Below are 26,129 nucleotides of genomic sequence, written 5' to 3'. Positions count from 1 at the left end.
CCCATAGCAACCCATAGCAGCCCATAGCAACCCATAGCAACCCATAGCAGCCCATAGCAGCCCATAGCAGCCCTGTTTGTGTGCGTGGTGGTGGTTGCCCATCCAAGAACTGGCCAGGCTCCAACCTGCTTAGCTTCCGAGATCCGACGTGATCTGCAACCTTACTCGTGGTCTCGTGTCTGACCGGTTCTTGCCATGGGCACGTGGAATTCCCACCGCTGGTATCAGTGCCGTACGAGCCATGGGACTCGAGTCGTGTCAGAAGCAGCATCGTAACGTTTTATTTCAACTGCAGGAGGAATGCGATGAGCTATAAAGCTCTTTCTTTCACAGATTGTCGGATAAGGGCCTACGGGGTAAGAGCGTTACACGAACAAACAGTGCAAAAACACGATAGGAGTGCAGTGTATAGGAAAGGTAGACAAATCACTTACAAATATACTCAACTATATATATTTTTGTAATCTTACCAGGTAAAGCCCACTGAGCTATTAGCTTATTTTTTTATTTTCAAAAGCCACCTGGCCACAAATGATAGCTCGATGAAGCGACTTACCGCGTGGACATGTGTAGCAGCATGACACTGTTGTGATCGGTGCGAGGTGGATTATGATTGCAGCAGTGCGGAGAAGGCCTTCATCCAGCAGTGGATAGAGACCGGCCGATGAGAGGCTGCGGCAACAATCGTAGCAGTAGCGGCTTGGCGGGTGTGGAGCTCGTGGCGTCGTGGTTATAGCGCGGCGTTCCAGCTCAGAAGCAGTCCCAGTAGGTCGACTCAGCCTTAAACGGGTGCCTGGGTGCAATGGGGAAACAAAGGCGGTCGGGCGTGGTGTTGGCCACCTTACCCCTTCGTGTGCCGTGGCGGCCTTCATTGGCACCCGCAGGAACTTGCCCCAACAGTCTGTTAGAAGGCCATATATTGGGGGGAGGAGGAGGGGGGGTGATCTTTGGCTTTGTCATTGTATGTGTGTCTAGGTGTGTGCGTGCGTAAAGAGAAACGGTGTGGGAGGGCAGGAGAGCGAGACTGGAGGAGGGAAGGGTGGTAGGGGCGGGGATGTGCGGGTGACGTGGTGGGGGTGGTGAGTGGGGGGGGTAGAGAGAGAGGCAGGGGAGGGAGAGTGAGAGGCAGGGAGGGAGAGAGGGAGGGAGAGAGAGAGGGAGGGAGAGAGAGGGGAGGGAGAGAGAGAGGGAGGGGAGGGAGAGAGAGAGAGGCAGGGGAGGGAGAGAGAGAGGCAGGGGAGGGAGAGAGAGCGGCAGGGGAGGGAGAGAGAGAGGCAGGGGAGGGAGGGAGAGAGAGGCAGGGGAGGGAGGGAGAGAGGGAGGGAGGAGAGGAATTGGCTGTGTGTGGAGAGAGAGAGGCGAGACGACACACAGAGGAGGAGGCAGAGGCATATGGTAGTGCCTACGGAGCCGGGAAACCTCTTCCCGTCACCCTCACCGCACCAGCAGACGCACACACACACAGACACACACACAGACACACACACACAACAGGCAGCCGTAGTTAGGGGGGCAGTGGTAGGGATTTCGACGCGCTCCGGATGGAATAACTCTCGACTCTTCCTCCCACGGCGGCAGCAGGCGAGCGCAGGGCTCAGGTAACCCCGTCCTCAAGCGGCATCGCATTGGCCAACTTCATTCGTCGCTTGACGGTGGCTCGCTCGTTCGTTCGTCGTTCATCAAAGCGTTCGGTTCGTTCATCGTTCATCAATGCGTTCATTCGCGCGCTGTATCATTCTCCGTTCGATTCGAGCGACGCGCGCACGCACGCACGCACACACAGAGCCCGGCCGGTCCATCCTGAGTTCGAGCCCACCACTCGCACGGCTAACATCAGTGGCGAGAGGTATTCCACCCCTCCTCCTCCCCCCCCTCCCTCACACAATCCTCACTGACCCGGCGTGGTGAAGTATGCCCCACGGTCAGCCGCCGTGACTTGGGGACAATACGGGGCAGGCATTATCATCCAGCAGTGGATCGATAAAGGGCTGGTACATTGTTGGTGTTGTGTTGCTGTGCGTTGGGTTCGTTGTACGTCGCAAATGGCTTAATGTGCGCAATTGAATTAACGCTGACGGCGCCTTTGCGTTCGTATCGCCTTAGTCTGGCTCTGTGAGTCTCGCTGAATTAACAGGGAACCACCCGCGGGCTAGCCTTGGGCTGCTACGCTGTGTTTACTGTATGCCCGTTGAACTTCTTTCGCACCGTACGTAGCCACGCGTGCTTATAATCGGAGGTTGCTGGATTTTTTTTTTTCTAAATCAAGGAGAGTCTCAAAACAACGGCGTCTCGGGGGGGGGGGGGGGGTGGTCGACTTAGATTGTGGGACGGGGTGGGGGGACGACGACAACGTTTGGAGACGTTTCCATTTCAAACCGCGAGAGAGAGAGAGGAGTTTGGGCTTGTTGCGCGAACGATGCCCGAGAGAATGAGCCCGCCGAAAAACACTCTCCACGGATGGATTCAATAATCCATCGCCGGGTAACCGATTCGGTTCGTCACCTCCCGCTGGCGGCCCATCTCGCTGGCTGCAACGAAACACATTGGGGGGGGAGGGGGTGGGGGGTGTACTCCAGTTCAGATCTCGGGGACCCCCGGGCACGGCACAAATCAGTCACCGCGCACACAGAAATCCTGCTGAGCTGCATCAGAGATTCGATGCGTCCGGGCTGCTGTGGTCTTGCGTAGATGTCGTTGATAAATCAATCACGTTACGTGATACATAGAAATGTTATACATAGAATACATAGAAATGTCTTGTAGTCCGTCGACTTAGCAGACTTCCAGACTATTGCTAACCCGGCCGCGTCTATGTACATTATGTTTGAACTTCTTCCGCACCGTATGTATCAGACCCTGCTCAATCAGGCTTCGAGCGCTTATGGGAATCATCAGCATAGCCCACGCGTGCTAAGCCGACACGTGCAGCTGGTTGAACGTTCGTGATTGGGAGGGGAGGAGGGGTTAGTGCTTACACTGGCTGCCTTACCTGTGCATACCTGTAACGTTGTGCCTCTGCTCTGTTTCAACAAATAACGTCGCTGCTGCTGCTGCTGCGTTGGCAGTGACGCACAGGCACAGCCAAACAACTCGAGCACGTTTACAAATGTATAACGAGGCGACGTTTCGGGCAACGGACCTCCTTCATAAGCACGCGAATAGAGAGCGGGCGAGAGAGAGAGATGTGGAGCGGATGGCAAGAGTCACGGATAGTTTTTTTTTGGACACCCCTTAATTAAACACGCGTCTCTCTGCAACGATTAAGATCGACTCGTACCGAAGGTACAAACAACAACAACAGGTTCGATCCGCGTGGTGGTCGTTCCTACGATGTCCACCGTTTGTTGCGTTTGTCGCTGCCACCTGCCTGATGCAGATTTAATCGGGGCCAGGTGAATCTGCGGTTTTGCAGCGAGCGGTTTGCGATCTGCGGAATGCCCTCTCGAGTTCGAAACCCGGGCGATTGCTTGTCTCAGCTCATCATCATCCCTCCCGGTGGGGGGGAGGGGCGATAAAATTACTATCGCAACAGTGCTTGCTTTATGGCAAATGGTTCTTCTTCTTTCTAACTTGGGGTGCACGCGGCACCCCTTGGGGGTGCGAGATGCCCTTTCTGGGGGGAGGGGGGGCGGGTTGCGAGACGTGGCAAGATTGTGTTTAAGAAGTTAAATAATCGCAAACACAAATGAAGCACCGGCACTTCAGTAGTAACTATACTTTGTCTCATCAAAACCCGACGTGTATTTATTTTTATTCTACATTTTGTAACAATTGAGAACCAAAGGGGGGCAAAGCTCTATGGGATAAACTCCGCCACCGCCATAGGAATGTGGAATTTCCACCTCTGAAATGCGCTCATCATCATCACGTGGACATTGTATAGCAACCAAATACTCTAAAACGCGTGATGTTGATTCTAAACGTGGAGAGAAAAACCCGAGGACCTGGAGAAAAATCCACGCGACCACGTGGAGAGAGCGAGAGAGACACCCAAACGCCACATATATAGCAGCAGCCGTCAGGGTCGGGATCGAACCCACGACCTCCTGTATACCAGGCGAGGTAGTTAGCATCTCACCACCGTGGCGGCTCCTGACACCAACATGAAAGGTTGCTTTTCTGTGACAGAGTTGCCTGTAACACCGTGACAGAATGCTGGGGCAAGTGCTGAGCACGAGCGCCTTTGCTGATCAGCCCCGACGACGTCTGTGAAAAAGAGCTTCATAGCTCATCGGATTGCTCCTCCGGTCCGAAATAAAGATTTCGAATTCCCTCCACGGCGCGGGAGGTGTGGGGGCGGTGTTGTCAGCACCACTCCCTTGCCAACTTTGTCTTTCCCAGTGCTGATGCTTAACATGCACCGTGCCGAGTGCTTATACTTGAGGCTAAGTTAACCTACAGGAGGCTCAGGGCCGATGCAGGTGATCGTGTGACCCGATGTTAGCCACGCTAACCACTGTGCCACCGCTCCCCACGCACACACAACAAGACAAAGACCCCCCGTGTAGCCTGGACAGACTGTTGGGACAAGTGCTGCTAACGAGCACCTTTGAAGGCTGGAACGGCGCACGAGGGGGTATGTGGCCAGCACCACGCCCGGCCGCCTTTGTCTCCCTAACGAGTACCTAGTACAATTGAGGCTGAGTCGACCAAAGGGAGGCCCAGGACCGGTTCAGATAATCTTCAGTGATCGGGAATCGAACTCGAGTCGCCTGGTTCCTGGCGTAGAACGCTAACCGCTACTACACTACCGCTCCCAATAACACAAACGCGCACACACACGCACCCAAAACACGAAGCGGATTCCATCTTTCCACGACTGTGAATTTGTATTATTCATGACAGCTCTGCCCTTCACGTTGGTGTCAGGATGGCGCAGGGGTACAGCTCGTGCCTCGCAGCAAGAAGGGCCCAAGTTCGATTCGCGACTCCCGGGCGCCTTTGCGCGTGAGCGTTCGAGCGTCCGTGCGTTCTTCCCCAGTTCTGCGATGGGCTTCCTATGAGTTCTCTGATTTCCTCCTAGAGCTAAAGACAAAGACAACCCCCCCATCCCCGTAAAGGCGAAACAGACTGTTGGGGCAAGTGCAGTTAGCGAGCTAAACGCACGTTTCGCAATGTAACCGGGATTGGTCAAATCCATCCCAAGTCTTATAAATCGCCTGCAAAATTGCTCGTTTGAGATCGCACATCAGCGGCAGCGGCAGCAGCAGCAGCATCGCCTCCTCCTACTGCAGAAGTCTGGCAGGACTCTCCTGAATACGAGTCTTGAGACTCGGTGAGGCTTTCCTCGGTGACCGATTAGAACAACAACAATTATTATTATTATTATAATAAGTGTGTCCAGGAGGGTGCTGAGACATTAGAGACGATTTGGCCAATTCCAGTGAAGTGTTTGTGCTTTGATGTCGGAGGGTAAACGGATGGCTCAGAGAAAACCCACCGAGCGTATGGGGGGGGGGGGGGGGCGAGGGGGGGGAGACAGCATTCCTATTTGGGATTAGATGGATCTTGGGGGATGGATCCTATTTGGGATGAGAGGGATCTTGGGGGATGGATCCTCTTTGGGATGAGATGGATCTTGGGGGATGGATCCTATTTGGGATGAGAGGGATCTTGGGGGATGGATCCTATTTGGGATGAGAGGGATCTTTGGGGATGGATCCTATTTGGGATGAGAGGGATATTTGGGGATGGATCCTATTTGGGATGAGATGAATCTTGGGGGATGGATCCTATTTGGGATGAGATGGATCTTGGGGGATGGATCCTATTTGGGATGAGATGGATCTTGGGGGATGGATCCTATTTGGGATGAGAGGGATCTTGGGGGATGGATCCTATTCGGGATGAGATGGATCTTGGGGGATGGATCCTATTTGGGATGAGAGGGATCTTGGGGGATGGATCCTATTTGGGATGAGAGGGATCTTTGGGGATGGATCCTATTTGGGATGAGAGGGATCTTGGGGGATGGATCCTATTTGGGATGAGATGGATCTTGGGGGATGGATCCTATTTGGGATGAGATGGATCTTGGGGGATGGATCTTAGTTGGGATGAGATGGATCTTGGGGGATGGATCCTATTCGAGATGAGAGGGATCTTGGGGGATGGATCCTATTCGGGATCAGATGAATCTTTGGGGGCAGAGTGAGACTCTATAAACCGACCCGATGTTTTTCCATTTTACCGTTCACGTTTTGCGAAGGACAGCGAGCGAGCGGGCAGGCTTTGTGGGCCGGACGCGTTGCTAGAACGGACGACGGACTTTTGGTCGGGCACCTACCGAGAGGAACTTCCTCCGCGGAGATGGAGCGGTGAAACTCCATCCAGAAGGCTTGGGGAGGGAGGGGAGGCTCCACCTAGCAGTGGGTAGACCCTGGCTGATGTTGCTTGCTTGCTGCTGCTCCTGCTGATGATGCAAGTTTGACCGAGTGCCTTTATAATTCGTACAAGGTGGCGATGAGAGCGGTCGTGTAGATTTCTGCAAAAAAAAATTAATAACAAAACGCGCCCAGCAATTAGATCGGAGCCAGAGGCGCGCGCTAACTGCCTCCAGTCACCCGAAATTGTTTTCACGTTTTGTAAACACAGCATCACGCAACGCGCGACCTGCCTAACACAAACACGGGCATCTTACATCAGCAGCACGCAGACTCGCCAACACACACACGGACTCGCCAACACACACACACAGACTCACCAACACACACACAGACTCACCAACACACACACATACTCACCAACACACCCACACACACACAGACTCGCCAACACACACACACAGACTCACCAACACACACACAGACTCACCAACACACAGACTCACCAACACACACACTGACTCACCAACACACCCACACACACCGACTCGCTAACACACACACAGACTCACCAACACACTCACAGACTCGCCAATACACGCACACGGATTCGCCAACACACACACGGACTCGCCAACACACACACAGACTCACCAACACACACACACACAGACTCACCAACACACACAGACTCACCAACACACACACGGACTCGCCAACACACCCACACACACATAGACTCACCAACACACACATACAGACTCGCCAACACACCCACACACACACAGACTCACCAACACACACACACAGACTCGCCAACACACACACACACACAGACTCACCAACACACACACACACGGACTCACCAACACACACACACACGGACTCGCCAACACACACACGGACTCGCCAATACACGCACACGGACTCACCAATACACACACACACAGACTCACCAACACACCCACACACACACAGACTCACCAACACACACACAGACTCACCAACACACCCACACACACACAGACTCACCAACACACACACGGACTCACCAACACACCCACATACTCACCAACACATACAGACTCACCAACACACGCACATAGACTCACCAACACACACGCACGGACTCACCAACACACACACACATAGACTCACCAACACACACAGACATAGACTCACCAACACACACACACATAGACTCACCAACACACACACACATAGACTCACCAACACACACACATAGACTCACCAACACACACACAAACACGCCAACACACACACACAGACTCACCAACAGACACGCCAACACACGCACAGACACGCCAACTCATACACACATGCACAGACACGCCAGCACACACACAAGTACAGACGCGCACACACACATGCACAGACACGCCAGCACACACACACGTACAGACGCACACACACGTACAGACGCGCACACACACACGCACAGACTCACCAACACACACACACACGTGCGCAAATTACAGTTCTGAGAATCCTTGAGACCGTGAATTTGCGATTCCACGCAACCCTGAATCGATGAATGTGTCAACAATTCATGGACCTGTGAATGCACGAATCTGTGAACAATCCTTGAATCTGTGGATCCGGTCTCCTCCGGGCTCTCTCCCGAGAGGAGGAGGAGGAGGAGGAGGAGGTGGGAGAGGAGAAGGTGGGAGAGGAGAAGGAGGTGGGAGAAGAGGGGGAGAGAAGGTGGGAGAGGAGGAGGTGGGAGAGGAGGAGGTGGGAGAGGAGGAGGTGGGAGAGGAGGAGGTGGGAGAGGAGGAGGTGGGAGAGGAGGAGGTGGGAGAAGAGGAGGTGGGAGAAGAGGGGGAGAGGAGGAGGTGGTAGAGGAGGGGGAGAGGAGGAGGAGGTGGGAGAGGAGGAGGAGGTTGGAGAGGAGGTTGGAGAGGAGAAGGAGGTGGGAGAAGAGGGGGAGAGGAGGAGGTGGGAGAGGAGGAGGAGGTGGGAGAAGAGGGGGAGAGGAGGAGGTGGGAGAGGAGGGGGAGAGGAGGAGGTGGGAGAGAAGGGGGAGAGGAGGAGGTGGGAGAGAAGGAGGAGGTGGGAGAGGAGGAGGGGGTAGGAGACGAGGGGGAGGGGACGGGGGTGCAGGGCTGTTGCTTTAGGGAAGAGGAGGAAGCGGAGAGTTTCCGAGTCGTGGCGGCGGAGAATGACAAAGCTGAGAAACTGCAGCGTCCGTCCGTGTCATGCGGCCAGCCTTGCTGTGCGACCCAGAGGATTCACCCGGCGGGGGTGGTGGCGGGGGGAGCTGGTGGTGGGGTGGTGGGGGTGAGGAAGGTGCCCCCCTCCCCCCGTACCCCCCCCCCCCACCGCGACCCTCCTCCCCAGAAGTAAAAAAAAAATGTCACGCTGTATGTGATAACAAAATCAAGAGCTCCAACAATTTGATAACGCTGCTGCTGCTGCTGCTCCTTCTCATTCGTGCGCGGGCTCTGGGAGTATTGTTACAGTGCGGGATCGCCAGAGCTGGCAGCGGCGGCTTTGAGGGAGAGAGATGCTTTCACCCTGCAGTGGATTGATCCTGACGGATGGAGGTGGTGATGGTGGTGGTGTTGGAGCGGTGGCGCAGCGGTTAGCGCTACGCCACGCTACGAACCCGGCAAGCCGAGTTCGATTCCAGCTCACGGCCAACACCGGTGGCGATTATCTGAACCGGTTCTGGGCCTCCCCTAGGTAGACTTGGCCTCAAATGAGTACCTGGTGCGGTGTGTAGTAAACATCGCTACTGGGGAGACAAAGGCGGTCGGGCGTGGTGTTGGCCATCCACCCCCTCGTGTGCCACAGTGCCGGCCTTCATAGGTGCTGCTGCTCGCTACTCACAGCACTTGCCCGACAGTCTGTTAAGGGCGATCTTTGCCCCGTGCATGTGTGGGCAGTGGTGACGCAGTGGTTGGCAGTGGTTGGCAGCGGTTAGCAGCGGTTAGCAGCGGTTAGCAGTGGTGGAGCAGTGGTTAGCAGTGGTGGAGCGGTGGTTAGCAGCAGTGGTTAGCAGCGGTGGAGCAGTGGTGGTTAGCAGTGGTTAGCAGCAGTGGTTAGCAGTGGTTGCGCAGTGGTTAGCAGTGGTTAGCAGCAGCGGTTAGCAGCGGTTAGCGTGCCGCGCTACAAAGCCCCCCGCTCACGGTCAACATCGCCTCCGAACATCCGAATCGGTCGCATGCCTCCCCTAGGCCGACTCAGACTGAAATGGTCGTAACGGCGTGCAAGCGTCAGCACTCGGGGGAGACAAAGGCGGTCGGGCGTGGTGTTGGCCACCCGACCACGTTCATGTGTCCCCGCCCCCTCCCCCCCCCCCCCACGGCCATCACAGGTTGCCCGGCTCGCGTAGCAGCACTTGCCCCCGACAGCCCGTGTAGGCTACACGGGTTGGGTGTGGGTGAGGAGGGGGTGGGGGACCTTCATCTCCAGGTGCGCGGGCTGCCCATTCGTTTGTTTGCGTGCCGCACGGCAGCTGTCGGGGCAGCTCACGTGCGGCTGGGCCCAGGTGTCACCGCCACCACGTGTGTCGTTGCCGGCCTCGCGGACAGCGCACCTGCGCGGGGGTTGGGGGGGGGGGGTATTTGCAGGTGAGCAAAAAAAGGGGGGCGCACACCTCGCTTGGGGGGCGGAGTAGATGGGGGGGGGGGGGGGCAGAGCCGGAATCCCTTACACGGAGTCGCGGATGTCCAATGGTACCACCCCCGGGTGGGTGAGTGGGTGGGTGAGAGGGTGGGTGAGTGGGTGGGTGACAGGGTGGGTGAGAGGGTGGGTGAGAGGGTGAGTTGGTGGGTGAGAGGGTGGGTGAGAGGGTGGGTGAGAGGGTGAGTGGGTGCGTGAGAGGGTGGTTGAGTGGGTGGGTGAGAGGGTGGGTGGGTGGGTGGGTGAGAGGGTGGGTGGGTGGGTGAGAGGGTGGGTGGGTGGGTGAGAGGGTGGGTGAGAGGGTGGGTGGGTGGGTGAGAGGGTGGGTGGGTGGGTGAGAGGGTGGGTGAGAGGGTGGGTGAGAGGGTGGGTGAGAGGGTGGGTGAGAGGGTGGGTGAGAGGGTGGGTGAGAGGGTGGGTGAGAGGGTGGGTGAGAGGGTGGGTGGGTGAGTGGACGGGTGAGAGGGTGGGTGGGTGAGTGGGTGGGTGGGTGAGTGGGTGGGTGAGTGAGTGGGTGGGTGAGTGGGTGGGTGAGAGGGTGGGTGTGTGGGTGGGTGAGATGGTGGGTGAGTGGGTGGGTGAGTGGGTGGGTGAGAGGGTGGGTGAGAGGGTGGGTGAGAGGGTGGGTGAGAGGGTGAGTGAGAGGGTGAGTGGATGGGTGAGCGGGTGGGTGAGTGGGTGGGTGAGTGGGTGGGTGAGTAGGTGGGTGAGAGGGTGGGTGAGAGGGTGATTGGGTGGGTGGGTGAGAGGGTGAGTGAGTGGGTGGGTGAGAGGGTGGGTGAGAGGGTGGGTGAGTGGGTGGGTGAGTGGGTGGGTGAGTGGGAGGGTGGGTGAGAGGGTGGGTGAGTGGGTGGGTGAGTGGGTGGGTGAGTGGGTGGGTGAGTGGGTGGGTGAGTGGGTGGGGTGGATGAGTGTTGTTGTGACCTGCCGTATGGTGAGTGGGTGAGTGAGTGGCTAACACGCTGCGCTACGAACCCGGCGACCCGAGTTTGTTTTCACAATCCTCTTGCTGTCAGCTGCACAAGAAATAGTCAATTAGGTAAATGAACTGCAAAACGGCGGGTGTCGTATAAACACCCTACCTTCAACTACTCTGAAAAAAAAAACAATTTTTCAAGGCACTAGGCTAATGGATTATATATACATGGACACTTCTACTTACGAACATTCGACTTACGAACTTTCAGAGATACGAACAAACCTGTCCGTGTGTTCAGTTGCCCGTTCAGACCGAGAGTCGTAAGTTCAACCTCCATGCAATAGATTGCGGCGGTGGCATCTGCATATGTGGAACGTGAAGAACCAGCGGCATCTACATCTGTAGAACGTGAAGAATCAGTGGCATCTACATCTGTAGAACGTGAAGAACCAGTGGCATCTACATCTGTAGAACGTGAAGAACCAGTGGCATCTACATCTGTAGAACGTCAAGAACCAGTGGCATCTACATCTACAAGAGATTATACAACTTTTAAAGCCATTCCCCGTGTTTAGTGTTTCCCCGTGTTTAGTGTTTCCCCGTATTTAGTGTTTCCCCATGTTTAGTGAACACCTGTACAACGTGTTTGGAATCGACAGGAGTAAAGTTGGACTTCCAAACAAATCGACTTACGAACACACCTCGGAAGCTAATTCGTTCGTAAGTACAGAAGTCCCTGGGTATAAAAATGCATCTCTATTCATTGGCCAGTAACACCGTGTGTGACCTTAAAAGGAAACAAAATATGTGCGGGCGACGTTTCGGGCAATGGCCCTACTTCCATAGCACATAGATATAGAGGTGAGTGTGTAGAGAGATCGAGTGGATGGTAGGAGTTGGAGGCTGCAAATGTTTTCCACCGTGGGTGCCTGATCAGAATCGCATTCTAATGCACAGATTGTTAAGTTGGCGTCTGGACGAGAGTTGCTTATTTGTGACTGTGTTGTTTCACTCATGCCTCGTACGGAAACACAACACGAAATCTAAATACATTCTTTCCGTGCGCCAAGGTAATCACCACCATTCCAGAGTTAAACACCTCATTACAGACCCTCCACCTCCTCCTCCTCCTCGAACAAACTGGTGGTGGTGGCGGTGGCGGTGGAAGCATCAACCACATCATGTGAACATCATCACCAGGGCCCACGCGCCCCAACATCTCATTCGTGCGGGGAAAAATGGAAGACACGAGCCACAGCCAGTGCGATTGTGGCCATGCAGCCCAAGCTATTGACCTCATAGTAAACCCGTAGAGATGCATAGAGATAATAATGCTGCTGGCATCGTTCGCGACGGAAGTGAATTGTAGATCACGACGGTGATTTTTTTTTGTCGCGAAACGGGCAAAAAAATGTTTTGTTTTTTTTAATCGCGGACGTCATTTCGTACGCGTCGTCGCCGGATCGTAGATTGCGATGTGTCGATGTTTTATTTATTGTAGCGGGCAGGGCCCATTGAGCGTTCGGGCTCTTATGTCGGAGGCTTTATCGCGCCGGGACTGATCGTCGCGCAGCAAACCCGAAAAGTCGCGCGGGCGGTCTCGCCGAGACCATTCCGGTACCCGAATATTCCTCGATCCATCGTTTCCCCCCGAGCCGCTTTTTTTGTTATCCGAAGGTTGCTTTCGAGACCGGTCGGCCAGTTTGCCTTCGTTCTCCCGTTACCGCCAGCTGCCTTTTCGTGATGCGGACAACTCGGCGTGGGATCGGCTGCGAGGTGTCTGGATTCTGGCGCAACAAACAGAAAAAACAAACCTCATCGCTGTATTCCTTCCGGGTTTTTTTCGCGGTTGTCATCAGTGAGTTTTGTTGAACCTATCTGTGTGGATATCGTGAGTTGTTAATTCCCCAAGCTTCCCCCCCCCCCCAATGCATTGTGGGGGTTTTCCCTGGGAACTGCGGGTTCCTCTCAAGATGAAAACAAAAAAACACTCCCGGGGTGATTATATTATAATACATTTTACGTTAATAGAACCAGGGGGGATATCGCAGACACGCACACGCACACCTCTGCACGACGTTAGATGTGGCCAGGGGGAATCAAACCACATTGGTTAGCCAGGCAATGATAAATATAGTCGTCCGTGCGTCGGAATCAAGTCGAGGCTCGCGTGCTAGCAAGAGGGGGAGAGACAGACCCACGTTTAAACTGTGAGCGCGGCAGGCGTATAATCACGCGACGTTGCCCTGCGGGCAGAGGGGTGGGGGGGGAGAGAGGGCCTTACGGTGGGTGGGCTCGTCTTGCCCAAGCACGCCACGGCCGTTCTACGCCGCCGTCAAAGCCGTCGTCCGCTATTTTTCGACCGCGTCCACACGGAATGCGCCCGGTCTCGTCCCCGTCTCGGAAGCCAAAAATCGCGCCCAGGGGCTGTTGAGCCCGGAGCGGGAAAGCATTTTTTTTTGCTACTTTTTATTTTATTTAGGATTTTATGAAACAACAACGTAGGCACCCCCCCCCCCGCCCCCTCCCTCCCCCCGTAACAACGGACGGGAACAAACTTGGGGGGCCCCCAGACTCGACGCGACCGGTCTACATAGGACGGGGGAAGTTAACTGTGGGTTTTAGGGAGGCGTTTGGGGGGGGGGAATGTTACATTTACATTTGAAAATATCACAGTGTGCCCGGACACACCACATCCAGTTTACACCTCTCTGTCTCTCTCTGTCTCTCACTCTTTCGCTGTCTCTGTCTCTCTCTCGCTCTCTCTGTCTCTCCCTGTCTCTCTCTCTCTCTGTCTGTCTCTGTGTCTCGCTGTCTCTCTCTCTGTCTGTCTCTCGCTCTCTGTCTCTCCCTGTCTCTCTCTGTCTCTCTCGCTTTCTCTCTCTGTCTCTCTCTCTGTCTCTGTCTCTCTCTGTCTCTCGCTTTCTCTCTCTGTCTCTCTCTCTATGTCTGTCTCTGTCTCTCTCTGTCTCTCCCTGTCTCTCTCGCTTTCTCTCTCTGTCTCTCTCTCTGTCTCTCCCTGTCTCTCTCTCTCTGTCTCTCCCTGTCTCTCTCTCTGTCTCTCCCTGTCTCTCTGTCTCTCCCTGTCTCTCCTTGTCTGTCTCTGTTGATCTCTGTCTTTCTCTGTCTCTCGCTGTGGCTACTGAAGAGCCGTGTGCGTGTCACGTGCGTGTCACCTGCGTGTCACGTGCGTGTCACCTGCTCCAGTTGCCTCCCACGGGCCCGGGAAATACTGAGCTAGAAACTAGGCCTTGACCTGGAAATATGTAAATAAATATATATCTCAGTTTAACACGCGAACAATGTCACCCGTAATAGAGGTTTTTTTTGGGGGGTTAGATCGCGTAAATATATAAATACGTCGTTAAACCCGCCACAGTCAACTAGTAAGGTTTGTCACGTAAACAGAACGTGCCAATTCGTTACTAGTGCAGCACACCGGTGTGTTGGAGCAAAGTCACAACAGTGGCGGGTATCACAACACATTTATATAAAAACTTGTGTTATGGACATATATATCACTGGGGTTGCAAAATACAAGTGTGGGCAGCATATATCAATTGTTGTACTGAACTATGCTCAAACACTCCGATGTCTTAAGTTCCCCACCCGCACCGACCGGCGTGGTGAAGTATGGTCAAAGCGAACCTGCCGCGGCCCGCACGGCATGGGTGTGCGGGGAGGACCTCATCCAGCAGTGGATTTTTGACGTGGGGGGGGGGGGGGGGTCGGCGAGGGGGCGCACCGTGCACGTGACCTCTCGTAGCAGCAGAGGTGAGCGCTGGCGGCGGTTTGAGGGCAAATGCGCAGCCCCTGCAATTTTTTTCCGCGGTCGCCTCCGTCAGGATTTGTTTGGCTCTTACCCAACGCTGATCGCTCGCCGGGTGCGAATTAAAGCGTCGATTCTCCCTGCATGACGGCCGGCCGGGCGGGTCACGCTGGTGGTGAGGCTGGTGGTGGAGGAGGAGGCTCGTGAAGGATGCGACTGGTCAGTTGGAGGCAGTCGCCCTCCAACAACAACAACAACAGCAATAACGGAGGGAAGAGGAGCGACGCTCACAACAACGAGCGGAGGCGTCGGGGGGCGGGGGGGGGGGGGTAAAATGCAGCAAGTTGGCATAGTAGGGGGGCACACGTGGTGCATCTGCCAGTTATATCTCGAGTCCGTCAACCCATGGCACCTGGGTCTGTCCCATGACCTCCTGCCAGCAGCGAGCCTTTGACACTTTCACGTGACAGCCTCAAATTGCACCTGGCCTGGTGGTGACGTCCCCGTCACTTCGAGGTGAATGGCGGGCATTGGTTACGGGTGAGCAGAGTGAGTGCCTTGGGGGTGAGAGAGGGCTTGCCAAACCCGCCGCCGGTTCGATTCCCGCTTGCAAAGCGGCGCAGCAGTTTGGAGCCGCACATAGATGGGACCAACGCTCAGGGCTACTGTGGAGATCCTGTGACATCGTTCGCAGGAGGAGGTGGTTGGGTGTGCTCAAATGTCTCAAAGTAGCAGGATCCTCCTTTCAAAACGAGTCTTGGTGAGGATCTCCTTTGCTGGATAAAGGCGGTAACAAATACATTTTTTTAAACATTAAAAGCTAAAGGCGCAGCCCTGCAATTGTTCGCTCACGCCACTGCTGGCGGAAATGGGGGAGGGTGGGGGCTCCGCCACTGGCGGGAGGAGAGAGCCGCCAAAGTTGGGGGGGGGGGGTGTTTTTGGCCTACTCTTCCACGCTGGACAAACAAACCCTGGAAGAGGTGGGAGTACAGTGAGGGAAAAAAGTATTTGATCCCCTGCTGATTTTGTACGTTTGCCCACTGACAAAGAAATGATCAGTCTATAATTTTAATGGTAGATTTATTTGAACAGTGAGAGACAGAATAACAACAACAAAATCCAGAAAAACGCATGTCAAAAATTTTATAAATTTATTTGCATTTTAATAAGGGAAATAAGTATTTGACCCCTCTGCAAAACATGACTTAGTACTTGGTGGCAAAACCCTTGTTGGCAATCACAGAGGTCAGACGTTTCTTGTAGTTGGCCACCAGGTTTGTACACATCTCAGGAGGGATTTTGCCCCACTCCTCTTTGCAGATGTTCTCCAAGTCATTAAGGTTTCGAGGCTGATGTTTGGCAACTCGAACCTTCAACTCCCTCCACAGATTTTCTATGGGATTAAGGTCTGGAGACTGGCTAGGCCACTCTAGGACCTTAATGTGCTTCTTCTTGAGCCACTCCTTTGTTGCCTTGGCCGTGTGTTTTGGGTCATTGTCATGCTGGAATACCCATCCACGACCCATTTTCAATGCCCTGGCTGAGGGAAGGAGGTTCTCAACCCAGATTTGACGGTACATGCCCATCGTCCCTTTGATGCGGTGAAGTTGTCCTGTCCCCTTAGCAGAAAAACACCCCCAAAGCATAATGTTTCCACCTCCATGTTTGACGGTGGGGATGGTGTTCTTGGGGTCATATGCAGCATTCCTCCTCCAAACACGGCGAGTTGAGTTGATGCCAAAGAGCTCCATTTTGGTCTCATCTGACCACAACACTTTCACCCAGTTGTCCTCTGAATCATTCAGATGTTAATTGACAAACTTCAGACGGGCATGTATATGTTCTTTTTTGAGCAGGGGGACCTTGCGGGCGCTGCAGGATTTCAGTCCTTCACGGCGTAGTGTGTTACCAATTGTTTTCTTGGTGACTATGGTCCCAGCTGCCTTGAGATCATTGACAAGATCCTCCCGTGTAGGTCTGGGCTGATTCCTCACCGTTCTCATGATCATTGCAACTCCACGAGGTGAGATCTTGCATGGAGCCCCAGATCGAGGGAGATTGACAGTTCTTGTGTGTTCCTTTCATTTGCGAATAATCGCACCAACTGTTGTCACCTTCTCACCAAGCTGCTCGGCAATGGTCTTATAGCCCATTCCAGCCTTGTGTAGGTCTACAATCTTGTCCCTGACATCCCTGGAGAGCTCTTTGGTCTTGGCCATGGTGGAGAGTTTGGAATCTGATTGATTGATTGCTTCTGTGGACAGGTGTCTTTTATACAGGTAACAAGCTGAGATTAGGAGCACTCCCTTTAAGAGTGCTCCTAATCTCAGCTCATTACCTGCATAAAATACATCTGGGAGCCAGAAATCTTTCTGATTGAGAGGGTGTCAAATACTTATTTTCCTCATTAAAATGCAAATCAATATATAACATTTTTGACATGCGTTTTTCTGAATTTTGTTGTTGTTATTCTGTCTCTCACTGTTCAAATAAACCTACCATTAAAATTATAGACTGATCATTTCTTTGTTAGTGGGCAAACGTACAAAATCAGCAGGGGATCAAATACTTTTTGTCCCTCACTGTATGCACACTTTAACCCCGGCGAACGCCACGACCTGCCGATTGACGAAACTGCGACGTTCCAAGCTCATGCCGCTGGGTGCACGGAGGCGTGGGGCCAGAGGGCGGTAGGGTGCGGAATTTAAGAAAGTGACCCATCGCAAGGAATGATTATTACGTGAATATTGTGTGTGTGTGTGTCTTTACGATAGAGGAAACTGGAGTCCCCAGAGAAACCCCACTCACGGAGCGGTGTGTGTGGCGGAGAGGGTAGGGAGGTGGGAGGGGGGGGGGAGATTACACGCACAGACGGGTGTATGTGTGTGTATGTTGAACTTCTTTCGCCCCGTACGTAGCCAACCGCGCTAAATCGGTTGGTGCGGGGGGAATAAACAACAAGCTAAACACAAAAACCAGCTCTGAATAAATTAGTCTTCTATCTAGATGATGATTTAAAAGTGCACAGCTCCAGTTGCTCCCTAATATCGGAAGGGAAGAGCGTTCCAGACGGCCGCAGAGGCACATCTGAAAGCGTCGCGCGATGATCCATTGACCACTGCCGCCTTTGTTCGATGGCCAGCAGCCAAAAAGCCGAGGCTGCTACTGCTGCAAGGATGACCACCGGAGTTTGCGTGATGATGGTTTTCATGCTTGGCGAGGTTTGTGTGATGAGTGCGACCCTGTAACATATTCGGACACTCTCCGCACAGAGAGGCCAACGGCAACCAAGCTGCTGTACTGCCCCCACCACCGCAGGCAACTTGGCAGTCCATTGCAGGCAAGATCAATAAGACAAGAGAGTAGGGGGCTGCTGCTGTGATGGGGAACGGTGGTGGCTGCTCGTTCGCCACTCGCCCATAAATCCTGGAGAGAAGATGAACTCACCGGGCCGGTCACTCGCCAAACAAGAAGAGGCCGTCATTAAACAAACCCACATTTGAATAGCGAAGTGTGACCCGGTCACGAGCAGTCATCGTAATTATAACAACGGGCGATCCAGTCTGGTGTGGGTGGCGGTGGGGGAGAAGTGGCATCGCAATGGTGGCACGATGCATGCGTAGCCCTCCTCCTCCTCCTCGCCGACCCGTAGTGACCAGCACGGTCAAGTACGGCCGGACGACAACCCCGCGTGACCCCGTGACCGGCACGCCGTGGGCGAGCCTTCATCCAGCGGTGGATTGACGAGAGGCCCGCACGCTGTCGCGACGGCGATCACAGTCCAGCCGCACACGCCGACGCGAGCAGGAGACCGGAGCGCGTCCGAGAGGGAACCCGCGGAGACGGAGCGGCGAATCCGGCTCGCGCGCAAGCGCTGGTGGGGGAGGGGCGGGGGGTTGTCATTCATTGACATCGCGAGAGATGGTGGCAGCTTGCGTGGGAGACTTTCATCCAGCGGTGGATTGACCGCGGCTGCTGACTGTCGAGCAAGCGCGCGCTCTCTCTCTCTCTCTGTCTCCCTCCCCCAGTCTAACCCAGCGCTTCCTCCATCTCGGCACTCACCCTCCCATCCGCCCCCCAACCCCCCATCAGTTTGTTTTGTGCTGCTGGTCCATGTGCGTGGCGTTGATAGTGCAATCTCTTCTGTACACGCGGCGAGCATCACAATGGCACATTGTGATGCTCGCAGCTCCGTTATTCTGTCGGCTCTCGGGCTCCCCACTCTCCCCCCCCCCCCAATATCCCCCCCCCTCCGGCCCCAACACCCACACGCCCCGCCCTCACCACCCCCACGGCAAGTCCCATCCCGTCCTCGCCATCGCGGATTTCACCACCGCGGTGGCCTCCCGCCCACAGCGATGTCAGCGGCATCAACCTGACCGCAGCATCACCAACGTCGCCGCGGCTGCCGCCACCACTACCACCACTCCTACCACGGCCACCACTACCACTACCAATTACGACCGCCACCACTACCACTACTACCACCGCCACCACTACCACTACTACCACCGCCACCACTACCACTACTACCACCGCCACCACTACCACTACTACCACCGCCACCACTACCACTACTACCACCGCCACCACTACCACTACTACCACCGTCACCACTACCACTACTACCACCGCCACCACTCCTACCACGGCCACCACTACCTCTGCCACTACCAAATACCACCACCACCACTCCTACCACCACCACTACATCTGCCACTACCAATTACCACCGTCACCACCACCACTTCTACCACCACCACCACCACCACTACCTCTGCCACTACCAATTACCACCGTCACCACCACCACTTCTACCACCACCACCACTACCTCTGCCACTACCAATTACCACCGTCACAACCACCACCACTCCTGCCACCACTACCTCTGCCACTACCAATTACCACCGTCACAACCACCACCACTCCTGCCACTACCACCACTACCTCTCAGCAGTGTTCAAGGCCATTACCTAAATCCTCACGGAATATTTTTTTCAGGATCGCTGGGAGGCTGGAGGGGTGGTGTGGCACCTGACTTAGCAGCAGCAACAGCGGCGGCGGACACACCCCGTTGCGAGTGATATACTGGACGTTGTGTGCCGGGCACGGATATATTTTTTTTCCGGCTGAAATAAAAAAAATCAATCCGTCTGATCCAGCCTCAACCTCTGCTGGGGCTTCCGAGATGAGACTAAAAACACTTTTATTTCACCAGGTAAAACCCCACTGGGCAATAAAGCTCCTTTCTTATAAGCGACGTGGCTTATCAACACGTGGACACCTTATAGCAAGCCAAATAATCAAAACGCACGTTGTTTCTGAAAAGCGGAGGGAAAAACCGGAGGGCAACCGGAGAAAAATTCCACGCTACCACGGGGGAGAGAGAGCGAGCGAGAGACGGAGACACATGCAAACTCCAAATATACGAGATTTGGGGGGGGGGTGGGGGGTGGTGGGGGGGGTGGTGGTGGTGGCGGCGGGGGGGGGGGCGGGGGCTTACTCTGGCCGATCTGTTTAGAGGCGCGAGAGATAACGCGTCTCCGTATCGACGCGCCGTCCGTCCTTACGGAATCCGCCGCCGCGTTATCGTCCCGCCAGTCCGGGTCCCTGCGAAGGAGATAGCGAGATGCGGCCCAGCGATAGGCGGCGGCCGGAGGAGAGTTGAGGTTTTTTTGTTTTATTTTCTATGCCCGCCACGCCACGCTCGTGGCGAGATAGCGGGCGGCAGAGATTGCAGAACCGCGATTCACCGACGGCGGAGGAGAGAAAACAACAAAACGAGAATCCTGACCGCTTATTTATTTACTCATTTATTTATTTACTTCCACCCCCCCGCGCGCCCCCCGCCCGTCTCCACCACGTCCACCCCCCCCCCCCCCCCCCCCACCGTCGCTGCTTGCCTAACAGCAGCGGGGCTCCCTGACCGCTCTCCCTCGTACGCCGGCCACACAGCATCGTTCACCCCCCTCTCCCCTCCCGCCCACCGAACCACCGCCCACCAAAGGCTGCCAGTCAACGCCACTGAATGTCCTCCGCAGTTGCACGTGGGCTGAAGAAAGTGGCGCGAAGCCACAGCCATCGCGAGAGGTTACATTGGATGTGGTGTGCCGGGTGGCGGGGGGAGTCGGGGGGGAAATAGTTTTCCCCGGGGTTCGCCGCACCTCCGATGAGCACCGGATCGGCTACGTACGGCGCGGAAGAAGTTCAGCGCCCAGAGCTTCTCCTTCGGTGTTGATGGAGCGCGATGTGCCGGACGTGTTTCTGTCGTTCTCACGCCCTCTCGTTGGAGCCTCTTTCGAGACGTTTCAAGCAACGCTTCGTTTAGACGGGGAGGGGAAACTGGGCACCGGCGGTCTCACCGACCACCACTGACCACCACCACCACCAACAAAGACATAGATCCCCCGTATAGCCTTAGCAAAGTGTTGGGGTAAGTGCTGTTAGCGAGCACACGAGAGGGTAGGTGTCTCCCCAGTGGCGATGTTTACTACTACACACCGCACCAGGTACTCATTTGAGGCTGAGTCGATCTAGGGGGAGGCCCGGTACCGGTTCATATAATCGTCACCGGCGTTGGTGGTCGTCAGCGGGGAATCGAACTCGGGTCGCCGGATTCGTATCGCGGGGCGCGCGGTAATCGCCGCACCACTGCACCCCAACCATTAAACCCACCACCACCACCACTATTTTTGTTGCAATATTCCTGAAGGAACCAGCTGTACTTATCTCTGCGATACGGCGGCATGGATCTCCGGCGTGACAATAGCCCCGGGCAAGCGGGCGACACGGGAGAGCAAGTTGTCCGTCGTGCGTCCGTGTGACGAATCAAAAAAGAAAAATAAGACTCGACACTCAAAAATTGAAAGCTCGCCGCCACCGCTAACCGCCACCGATGTCCACACGCAAGGCCACTCGTGAACATTCAGATGGGTTTAATCCGCAGGGGCAAGGTTTACACGTGTGTTTACGCGAGACAAGAGCGGGCGTAGGAATTCGGTGGCCGTGGCAAAAAGCCGGGATCGGTGGTGGCCCTGTACCTGATGAAATGAAATAAATACTTTCGTATTTATTTGTATATAATTTTTTTTAAAAGTGATTTCCTTACCTTTGCAACGCTTTGCAATCTTGTGTTTTTTTGCGCTGTTGTTGTAACATTCTGACCCCGTGCCCCTACCGGGACATCTGTGGAAAAAGAGCTTCATAGCTCATCGGATTCCCTCCAGTATAAATAAATAATTCTGATTCTTGGGGGGGGGGAATGTGGCTGGGGGGGGGGCGTCAAGTAAGCGACCTCCCCCACCCACCGAATGACAATAGCGGGCGTGTGCGCAGCGCTGCCGGAGGTTGTTGATGCCTGTTGTTCTAAATGTGAGATATCTTTGTTGTATCTAACTTCTGGTCACCGCTGTACTTGCGTCCTCGGCAACGAACGAGCAGCGGCGAGAAGCGGACAGAGAGCGCGGGATCACGGCGAGGCCCCCGGCTACGGCGTGCGGTGCTCGCTACGAGCAGCCAGGGATGAAGGGAAATGGAAAAGCGAGAGAGGGAAGGGAGAGGGAAAGGGAAGAGAGGGGGAAGAGCGATACGGGGAAAGGGAATGAAAACATTTTGTAACTCCAGAATATTCACAAAACGTTGTGAACATTCTCTTTTGAGAATGGGCTACGCGCGTGGCGCCACGGTGGCTATGAGATGTTAACTACCTCGCCTGGTATACAGGAGGTCGTGGGTAAGATTCCGACCATGACGCCTGCTGCTGTATATTTGGAGTTTGCGTGTCTCTCTTCCCGTGGTCGCGTGGATTTTTGTCCGGGTCCTCCGGTTTTTCCCTCCACATTTAGAATCAACGTCCACGCGTTCAGAGCATTTGATTGCTGCACATTTCCACGTGATAAGCCACTTCGTTGAGCTATCATTTGCGTGGCCACGTGGCTTCTGAAAAAGAGCTATACAGCTCAGTGGGCCTTGCCTGGCAAAATAAAAATAAATAGTTTGAATAGGAACCTGCTAGGCGGCTGCAGCTTATGTACTATCTGGGTGCGCGGGACTTGTGGACTTATCGTCCGAGTGCAGTCAATGGTTTGTGGTCCTGTCATTGAAGGCTGAGTGGACCTTCGGAGAGGCACTGACCAGCACTTGCTGACTTGCTTGCTTCGTGAAGGTCTGGAGCTCGGAGCTTGCGTACACGCGGGGAGCACAGAACTCCCGCTGCTGCAGTAAGCAGGGAGGCACGCGGCAGCCTGTAACAAACCGGGCCGTCGCCCATCCAGGCACCCTATCCAGGCTCAAAGCCTGCTTAGCTTCCGAGGTCTGACCCGATCAGGTGCATCCTGAGTGATTTGGCCATCGGCGTGTCATACGTCTAATGATAATATAATTTGTTATTATTTTAATTGCACGTACGCGCGTGCGTGCGTGCGTGCGTTTGTAATATCGTTTTTTATTTTATTTAGCCGCGTGTTTTTTTTTTGCCGGCGGGAAGGAATTGGGTGGTGGCGACTACGTCCGTTAAGGTTTTATCAGCGGCTCTGCAAACTCCGGAGAGCTCTTCCTTTCCCAACCTCGCAAAAAAACACCACGGGGAGAGGGGGGGGGTGGTGGGCGGTGATGGGGGACGCTGTCAGTGGTGGGAGGAGGTGGGGGGGGTGAGAAGGTCCTTACAACCGCGCTGGTTTTCGCGGTTGTACGCCTGTACGGACTCTCCAACGCACCGTGCTACGCATTGCAGGGCGTACATACGTACGCGCATAAAAACAATGCGATGTTTGAATCGCGCTTGCGCTCTGAACTCGGCCTGCGATGAATTCCGCGCGCTGTGCCACACCGCCGCTCAGCCGCGCGGCTCAAGAAAGTAGTCCGTCGTCGACCCGCTCAGTATCCGCGTTGTAGCAACAGTGCGCCCACCACGTTATAACGGTGCACGTTCTGCATTATAGCGGTGCGCGTTCCGCGTCGAGCGGAAAGTGTTCCCCGTTAGAAGAAGAACCGCGTTGGAGCGTGAACACCGCACGTGAAGCGACACCGTATTTTTGGGTTGCGCCGCTCGCTACGGCCTGTCCCGGCTCGATGTCCAACGTTTTGCCCCCACGGGCTGGGAGCTTAATCAGCAACCCAGTTACGTGCAACAGGGTATGGGATCTGGCAGGGGGAAGGGACAGAAAGCCGAGATCCGGTGGAATCAATGGCATTGGTCAGAGTAACCCCTTGACCTTGATTGAGGTCAAATATTTTACGTTGAGAGATCGGCAGAGCGAGCGAGCGAGAGAGGGGGGCTCGTGTCGTATTTTTTGTTTGGACGTGAACTGCAACGCTCGGTCTCTGAACCTGCCACGAGCCTCCACTAGGTCGACTCAGCCTGAAATTGGTATCAACTGGGAGCTTCTTGCCGGCCGTTTGTCCATCCGTCAAAATTAGCATGACCCTCCCTCCCTGCCTCCCTCCCTCCCCCTCCTCTCCCTCCCTGCCTCCCTCTTCCCTCCCTCCCTCCCTCCTCCCCCTCCCCTCCCTGCCTCCCTCCTCCCGCTGCTCTCAGCCACAAGGGATGAGAACGTTCGATGAGCGCTGGTGTCGTGGATCGTAGCTGCTTGCGAGCGGAGAGAATGCCTACGATAAGTCGAAAGCAAAACGCCGCGAATAATTTGGAGGAGCTTTAAACGAGGGGGGGGATGCAACGGTGCCGGTTTCAACAACACCAGCAGCTGCGCAACGTCTACCCGGAGGTCGGAGGTCAAGCGCCGGCAGTGCCGGGTTAGAATCCTGGTCTCGGCCAGTGACTGTGATCAAACCGAGGTTTGCCCACGTGGAGCGATTGTTAGATGATGGCCTCAGGCCAGGCACCAACGAACGGCTGGGCCGAGCGTGCACGCGCACGCACACGTGCACACATACGTGAAAGGAACAAACAAAAAAACCCCATCGCGGTCATTAAAATTCAGAATTCCGCTCGGAGAATTGAAATTGATTTAACATCGATTTACGTTTGCAATGTTTTGATGCTTTTGATTTCCTCGTGGAAGCGAACTCTTCGACGTGTGCCGCCCATGTGCTGTGCGGTGCGTGTGTGGGATCTTAGTGGTAGCTCTGGGATATCCGCTTTTTTTTTTCTGCGAGCTTGAACTCGGGGAAGATTTGCATTCCGTGGTCAGCAGGAAGAGAGAGAGAGAGAGAGGGTGAGCAAATTATCTGGCTGTTGCCTGATGATGTTGGTTGTAATTACAGGTGAAACGTCGTGCTCGAATTGTAAATGATGTGAGTTTGCGCTCCAACACACCGGTGCGATGTACTAGTAACGAATTGGCACGTTTTGTCTTCGTGACGAAGCTTGCTCATTGGCTGCGTTAACCACAATGCTTATCCCGAGCTCTCATTACTCTGATAGTGGCATTGTCTTTGTGCTGCACGCCTTTTGGCATCCTCTGGTCTAACACCGTTTGAGACGAGGCTCAAAAGAAAGCTGTCTCTGGTGTGGACCAATCAGTTTCAAGGACAATGCATATATTATCAGAGTATGATTTTTGTTTGCATTCTGACCGCAAGCATTGTGGTTAATGCAGACATGATTCCTTGTAAAAGGTTTCAGTTTAGTGTTTTAACATCTTAACACAACTGTTTTGTTGCCAGATAAAAGGGGAAAAACCTATCATCATATTTTGTTACTGGCAAAGGAGGTCCCATGATGTAGATATCGGTCCATCTGCCCAGTGAGGAACATTTCTCCGCAGCAGAGGTGCGCGTGCGCGTGGGAGTGTCACGAAGGCCCCCTTGTGTGGATAAGCTGTCACCCGAAGAAGGCTGGGGTGGGGGGGGGGCGGCGTCTCAGAAGTAGTTCTCTGATAGCTGCTTCCTCCACGGGGGGGGAGAAAAGGGCACAAAATAAAGCCGGAGGATTACTGTTTATTTTTGTTTATCAATCGTGTTTTTCGTCATCTACCATCTGTGCTCCGTTGCCAGGTGTGTCCAAGGCGAGGAGGTGACGAGGAGGTCACGAGGAGGTGACGAGAGATCATTGCGGACGACCGCTAAACATGTTCTCAGGTAAGCTTCACGGCACCCGGACTGTGCTGCGCGGGCGTTGTCACGGGGGACAAAGGCGCAGCCCTGCAATTACTCGCTAGTGCCACTGCTGGCAGAAGGAGCCTGCAGCAGAGAATGAGCCCCAGAGAGCTGCCTGCGGCTGGACATTTTGGCCGACTTGCTCCTCGCTGGCCAGACGTCTCGGAAGGCGTGGGAGTTACCCACACTTTACCCCACCGCCAAAGATATTGAAACCCCCGTATAGCCTTTAACAGACTGCTGGGGCAAGTGCTGTTAGCGAGTAGCACCTATGAAGGCCCGGGTCGCCAAGTTAGTAGCGCAGCGTAGCGCTAACCGCTACACCACCACCACCACGACACGTGGCCTGCCAATGGATTCACCCATTTACACAGCGGGGTGGACAGAGGTGGTTAGCACGGTATCACGCGGAG

General features: G+C 54.7%; 1 protein-coding gene and 1 long non-coding RNA gene across 3 annotated transcripts in view; one reads left to right on the top strand and one right to left on the bottom strand.

Annotated features, from left to right (window-relative positions):
• Positions 1–265: 265 nt before the first annotated feature.
• LOC142905438 (uncharacterized) lies at positions 266–6,476 on the bottom strand. Its single transcript, XR_012929616.1, has 2 exons — positions 6,287–6,476; positions 266–793 (listed from the first exon to the last, which is right to left on the bottom strand). It is a non-coding gene; the product is annotated as an uncharacterized LOC142905438 (long non-coding RNA).
• The window catches only part of LOC116954074 (protein CBFA2T1-like), an 84,337-nt gene continuing 59,517 nt past the window's right edge, over positions 1,310–26,129 (top strand). For both annotated transcript variants that reach the window (XM_076052150.1, XM_076052149.1), the window contains exons 1-2: positions 1,310–1,598; positions 25,615–25,698. In XM_076052150.1, the coding sequence (XP_075908265.1) occupies positions 25,689–25,698 (10 nt within the window). In that variant the 5' untranslated portion in view covers positions 1,310–1,598; positions 25,615–25,688. The remainder of the gene's footprint in view (positions 1,599–25,614; positions 25,699–26,129) is intronic.

This window comes from Petromyzon marinus, chromosome 54, assembly GCF_048934315.1.
Source record: "Petromyzon marinus isolate PM22_M1 ecotype Great Lakes invasive population chromosome 54, UKy_Petmar_22M1.pri1.0, whole genome shotgun sequence".
NCBI lineage: Eukaryota > Metazoa > Chordata > Hyperoartia > Petromyzontiformes > Petromyzontidae > Petromyzon > Petromyzon marinus.
The sequence above is the reverse complement of the archived record's forward strand: the minus strand, read 5'-3'. Positions and strand labels throughout refer to the sequence as shown.